The 6748-nt window shown below is 44.5% G+C and overlaps 1 protein-coding gene across 3 annotated transcripts in view; it reads right to left on the bottom strand.

The window, feature by feature from the left end:
* The window catches only part of RPS6KA3 (ribosomal protein S6 kinase A3), a 118864-nt gene extending 112445 nt beyond the window's left edge, over positions 1-6419 (bottom strand). The window contains exon 1 of one of the 3 annotated variants that reach the window (XM_075854039.1): positions 6397-6419. Coding sequence is in view for 2 of the 3 variants with exons in the window: in XM_075854042.1 (XP_075710157.1) it covers positions 6100-6162 (63 nt within the window). In the remaining variant the exon portion in view is untranslated. The other 2 variants (XM_075854042.1, XM_075854041.1) reach the window with 2 other exon arrangements.
* Between the last annotated feature and the right edge of the window lie 329 nt (positions 6420-6748).

Genomic DNA, 6748 nt, shown 5'->3' on the forward strand with positions numbered 1-6748 from the left:
CTTATTCACACGAACGTGTCCATTTTTTGCATGTAAAAAATGCAGCGTTTTTCCTGTGTTGCAATTCCATATGGCATCAGTGTACAGTGTGCGTCTGCGTTTCTTTACGCGCGTATGTCAAGCGTATCTCACGCTTTTTTTACATCAGCAAAAAAAACAAAAAAACTGAAGGAGGTGCTGTCTGATTTTCACGCACTCATTGACTTAAACTCACAATTATAGGACATGCAGTGAGCTTCACGCAGCGGACACACCCTGCGTGAAAAACACCGAATGTCTGAATGGCCCCATTGAATTGCATAGGTCCGTCTGACGTCCATTGTTTTATGCGCGTAACAGGGACGAGAAATATGCTTGTGTGAATAAGGCAAAGAAACAAATGTTTAATTCCCCAATGCAGCGGTCGCAAGTGCCACTCTCTTCTCTGAGTAATATCTCTAGCAGCCAAGCGGGGGACCGCTAGAGCCGTCATTCAGAACAGAGGGGCAGTCCAGGCGCACTTAGACATCAAGTGCCCCGCCTTAGTGGCACTTGCGAACGTGGAGTCAGGGGAATTAGGCCCCCTGCACACGGCTGTAGACGTACGTACAGTCCGTGATTACGGCACATACAGGCTGTGTACTGTCATTTGCGGGCCGTGCTTACAAGAATAAGTATAGGATCATGGTCCGGAAATGCAAAAAAATAGGACATGTCTACGGCCTCGACACTTACCCGTAAACAAACGGGTAAAATGTCCGTGGCCCATAGAAATGAATGGATCAGTATTTTTATCCGCAATTACGGATCCGTAATTGTGGATAAAAATTACGGTCGTGTGCATGAGGCCTTAGGCATTGTGATTTGTAAGTGCTCCTGCACTGCCCGCTGCCCCGTCCCTCTGCTCTGAGTGACAACTCTAGCAGCCTCCTTATTGGCCACAAGAGCTGTCACTCGGAGCAGAGAGGGGCACATGTGACTGCCGTGCCGGGGGAAATCAAACATTGGTTGTATGATCTAAATAAGGTATGCTTACAATGCCCTCTCCCCTGTATCATTTTGCCAGCAGTTTTGAAATCAATGGGAGGCGGTTTTCGGGTGTTTTTTGGTGCCGATTCCGACGCAGTTTCCACATCAAAATCAGCGCCAAAAAACGCATTGTGAACAGGGCCTAATAAATGCATTAAAAAAAAAAAACACATGGAACCTGCAGTGTAGGGATATGTTCACACGCTTAACAAAATACGGCTGTAAATACGGAGCCATTTTCAAGAGAAAACAGCCCGATATTCAGACATTTAAACAACTTGCGTTTTCTACGTCCGTTTTTTGGAGCGGTTTTTCAATTGAGTCAATGAAAAACGGCTCCAAAAACTGTTTAAGAAGTGACATGCACTCCTTTTTCACTGGGTGTTTTTTTTACGGCCCGAAAACTGCTGAAAATAAGCAGTGTGAACATAGCCGAAAGGTCTTAGCACTTATTAGTTTAACCCTTTGAGTATGAAGGGCTAAATGAATGTTTGTCTTGTGACTAAGAAAGAATCCCTCTCTTTTAATGTAATTGGAGTTAGAAAAATATTTTTGTCAAAAATCTATGAGCAGACGTAGATTTGGGATATAATTAATGCAAGATTCGGGCGTAAAATATAGTAAATCCGTGGGTGTGTTGGTGGGCTCCCCCTCCTGGATAACTCCGCCTACTCTTCTTGTCACTTTTGAAGTAAAAAAAAAAAAAAAGTCAAAAATATGGCATGTACAAAAACTGCAACTTTTTTAAGTCACAAAAGAAGCATCAAACTATTAATAAATTCACCCCAAAGTGCTTTAAAAATATTTCTTTAAAGTAGACACAAATGCTTAGAAATAAAACGCCTACACGGAGGTCACGTTATACATACACAGTCGAGTATAAACACTAATGCAGAATGTCTTTTTTTTTTTTTACGCATTTGCTTTTCAAACTTAAATATAAACAGGAAGACCTTGTCAAACAAGCTAAATAGCGATCATGCCAGCAGCGGAGGGCCGGGGAGACCCACAACTTACCGTATCACAGCTCCACGCAACCTCCGAGCAGTACAAAGCCACAACACGTATATGGGGTCTACTGTACTTCCGATTTCATGCAGTGACTTATTTTCTGTCACAAACAAACGTGTCATACTCCAATCCATGATGTAGAGATATTCTCTCCAAGCAGAATTGCTTCTACGGGAGAATATCTCTGACATCCTACAAGCCGTTCTGGTAATAATTTGAGGTCTCTTAATTATTAAACTGGGACATGTCTCCTGATAAATGTCACGGAGGCTGGGGTCCCATGTAGAGTAAGGCTGGGTTCACACACACTATTTATGGACGTAATTCGGGCGTTTTAGCCCCGAATTACGTCCGAAAATGCGGCTCAATAGCGTCGGCAAACATCTGCCCATTCATTTGAATGGGTCTTATGATGTTCTGTTCCGACGGTCATTTTTTTACGCCCCGCTGTCAAAAGGCGGGGCGTAAAAAAGACGCCCGCGTCAAATAAGTGCCTGTCACTTCTTCAGAAGTAAATGTGGCCCTTTTCCTTTGACTCCATGGAAAAACAGCTCCATTTACGTCCGTAATGGACGGAGCGAAAAGCGCCTCAACATGCCATTGCGGCTGAAATTACGGAGCGGTTTTCTCCTGAAAACAGCCCCGTAATTTCAGCTGTAACGGACGCTGCCGTGTGAACATACCCTAAAAGCTCCAGAATAGCCGCAACAGAATTCTGTGCAGAATTTCTGCAGCATTTACAGTTGCAGCAAAGTGGCTGAAATTTAGAAAATCTCATGCCCACCCTGCGGAAAAAAAGCCACAGCATAGACATCAACTGACCTTTGAAATTTAAACCTGCATCATGTCAATTTATGCTGCGTTTTAGTTGATTTTCCATTGCGGATTTTCCCCATTGAATTCAATGGGGATGCAAATCCCGCATCAGAAAGCGAAGTGTTGCGACTTTTGCAGAGTAGTCGCAGTGATTACGCCGCAAAAAAACCAACAACATAGTTACCCAGAAGTCTGTTTCTTCGTCCAGTCCGGCCTCCTGGGATGACGTTGCATCCCATTTGACCACTGCAGCGGTCACATGGGCTGCAGAGTCTTCCAGGGAGGCTGGACCGTACTGCACTGGAGGGACGCGTTGCCGTAACGGCCTAGGTAAGTATGAGCGTTCTTTACCGCTGCTTTCCATAGCAGAAAATCCGTCCGAAAAAACGCACAACAATGTAGTGTGACTTTTCGGACGGAATGTACTGCGGGTTCCATGTCGGACACGCTGCATGATTTCTACATAGCGTATCCGACCCGTGGGAACCCTTAGGCCACTTTCACAGGTGACGGAGCACCACAAATCTGCAGCAGTTTACAGTACACTTCATTGTTGATGAACAGATCGATAAACTTGTTCTACAGTGGGGACTAACAAAGCCATGCCCTCCACACCCCTGGTATGCCCCTTTTTAAAAGACCCAAAAGTTTCTCAGGTGTCCTATTAAGTGTTGTAGCGACTATGACACAATGAAACATCTGCCCCATGCGCTAAACACTGATAAAATGGAAGATGGTTTTCACCACTCTGATAGGATCCCAACAACTCTTGGGGCAGGGCTACACCTAGACTTTCTGTAGCGCTACTGATTGATTTTAACTATTGACTGACAGCTGCCGGCCACAGGACTGCATGAAACTCCATGTATTCATCTGAACTGCTGCTGTAGCTCAAGAGTTAAAATCAATCAGTAGTGTCACAAAAATCTAGGTGTAGCCCTGGTCTTCCCAGCTCGTTTTTCCCACTTTGGTCAAGTGTCCGAACGTCGGCGGGATCATGCAGCAAAACATTACGACTATAAGCACGTTTATTTTCATTAACTAAATGACGATGGACTGGAAGAAAAAGAGAATTCCAGCTATTTATAATTTATAGTTACATATTTAGTACGGTTGAAAAAAAAAACAAAAAAAAACACATGTCCATCAAGTTCACTGAAGGGATAGTAAAAAGGGAAGGGATTTATAGATTTATTTATTTTTAATTGGATTCATAGAAAATAAAACACAATACCCTTGTGTCAAAATATAATAATCAGAACAAAAAAAATGTACATGACAATTATGCAAACCCCTAAAATACTAAAATGTTTTCAATGAAGCCAGTCTCATTTTTTTAATTTGGTTATTTTGTGTGATTTTCTAAGTTCTGCGGAGATATGTTTGACAGGGCGGCGAATGGCACGGTATCACATCTGTCACTACGAGGTTACATTGTCAGCAGCAGAAATTCATGATGATCTCCCAGGAGGAGACTTCATTATCAAGGGCACACAGTTAGCAGCGCAGAACACCAGCAGGCACCACCAAGAATAGTGCCAACATCCTGGACACTCGCCATCCTTCCCGCACACTCATTACCACCCACAGATGATGTAGCAAGATCACAGGAGAATCTGACTAACGTTGCCATGTCACAATTAGACGACCCTGCAACCGCACCCTGCTGACATAGGATGACATGAGCGAGGGATTTAGACACAAGGCTACACTTCTGTCATTGGCTTTGCAGCAGACGGAGATGGACCTGGATTCAACCTCCTGTCTGGTGGTGACAAGGAGAACAAAAGGAGGCCAAACACCTCACTGCAGCACTTGTGCCTCTTCCTCCCGGAATATGAGATGAGAAATGTATGAGCCTGGAGGTCTCCAACCTCATAAATAATCCACCGCCTCTCCCTGCCAGACTGACTTGTTTTAGGGGAGATGAAGGCTAGAATGGTCCTCAAGTTACAGAAGAGCAAGGAGTGAAATGACAGCAGTGGGGAATCTGCTTTCTGGCTCTACTCCATAGCTTTCTAATGCCCAATTACTCAGCCAGGTTTAAAGGGTGAAAAGGATGTTTAACAGTGGGCACAGCAGAACAGATCCTTACCCCACAAAAGATTCCTGGTGAAGCAAAGGAGAGCAATTCCCATACAACATCTGTTAGATCTACACAGGGCACAGAAGCCAAGAACAACACACAGTTCATGCTTCACGTGAAGGATACTTAGTAATGCTATAAGAGCAATAGAGCGTCCGAAAATAAGTCTGATCAGCAGAGTCTAGAACAAGACCCCACATAAGGACAATAGGGTCATTATATGGTTACGTTGATCTAATATAGAAGGAATTACTTCTTTATTCATTATTTCCGATAGTAGGTTTGAAAGAAGAAGTTCATTGAGTGATAAACGGGAACCTTAGTTAACCCCGGTAGATCCAGAATTAGATACAAAACACAGGTTTAATTCTACTTAACCCTTTATAATCACAGATTCATCCATAAAAAACAACGTCTGTCCTGGATTATAGCAAAATTCCAATATAATATAACATTGTTATAAGAGGTAATAAGGACATAGACACTGTAAATAAGTTTGCCCTACAAAGCAGAGGATCTATGAACTTTGCTGAATGTAAGTAGACCGTACACAACGGATGGGCATTCTCCATACTTCTCCTGGCATTCCAATACTCCATACAAGTCATTACTTAGCCATGTGCTGCCAGCTTTGTGGTCAGATTTTCAATCATTTCTATGAATGAATATAAAATCCAGAGAGAGGGGAGACATATAATGATTTGTACTGGGCTGCGACCAGAAGGAATGAACTTGATCATCCATTATCACTGATGGCCGTAGTATGGAGATCAGAATTGTTTTTCTTAGTCACCTTGACAAGATTCTGATTGAGGACAAATGTGTGTGAACTCTGCCTTAGGGATTGTGACGGTCAGTAAATTTACTGACAACTGTAAAGAAGTGCACCCTGCGCCAGTCACCTGCAGTCTCTTGTGTGGTCACCTTTGCTCTCCTTCCTGACACTGCCCTGTGTAGCGCACCTGTAGTAGCCGGGCACAGCCTGCCACATGACATGGCACAGTCCCTGGGTATACAGCAGCACCATATATAGTAACTGGCTGCACTACCCGGACTGTATACAAAGTTCTACAAGATCCATCACATCACTTTCTTTATCTCTGCTCGTTTCCTGCCACTCCGTAACTGGCAAGAACTAACATGCCCGCACCCTCCTCCCTCTCCTTCCCCTGGCTCACCTCGCTCTGCACTTTCTGCACCGGCAATTTCTGCCACGGGTCTGCCAGCTGCGCCAGCGGCATCTTCCCCGGCGCCGAACGAGCAGCACTGTGCCCCGGGGCTTCCCGTACAGATTTCAAAGGAGCTGCAAAAGGACCCGACTCCCTCAGCTGGCTGCCCGCTTTACTGTTAGCTCCGTTGTCGATTGTCCGGTAGCGGGCGAACGTGTACCGCTCCAGCGCAGCTCCTCTCCCTTCACACTCACTCACACACTCTGATTTCCACTTCCTCTCACAACATGGCGTCCCCAGCAGTACCTGCCGTTTGCAGCTAGGATTCCCAACGTCACGGTGACGTCATCGGGTAGGCGTTGTATTCTCCGCCTTCGGTCTGGGGCAACAGGTGACAGCGGGCTGAAGAATTGGGTGGAGCTGTATGGCGGATAGTTGATGGGGAACGTCCAGTCGGCCATCTTGCTTGTGGCAGGGCGCGCTTGGGTTTCGAAAAAGTTGTAGTCCAGAGCGTAAACACGTTTAGTAGCAGAACTTTATATTATCGACTTGCTATAATATATTACCGCAAATGTAACAATACTATAACATATACCTTTTCACAAAGGATAAATTAGATATCTTATTTTACTCGAATTGATGAAAATTGCGCACACTA

This window comes from Rhinoderma darwinii, chromosome 2 (assembly GCF_050947455.1).
Source record: "Rhinoderma darwinii isolate aRhiDar2 chromosome 2, aRhiDar2.hap1, whole genome shotgun sequence".
NCBI lineage: Eukaryota > Metazoa > Chordata > Amphibia > Anura > Rhinodermatidae > Rhinoderma > Rhinoderma darwinii.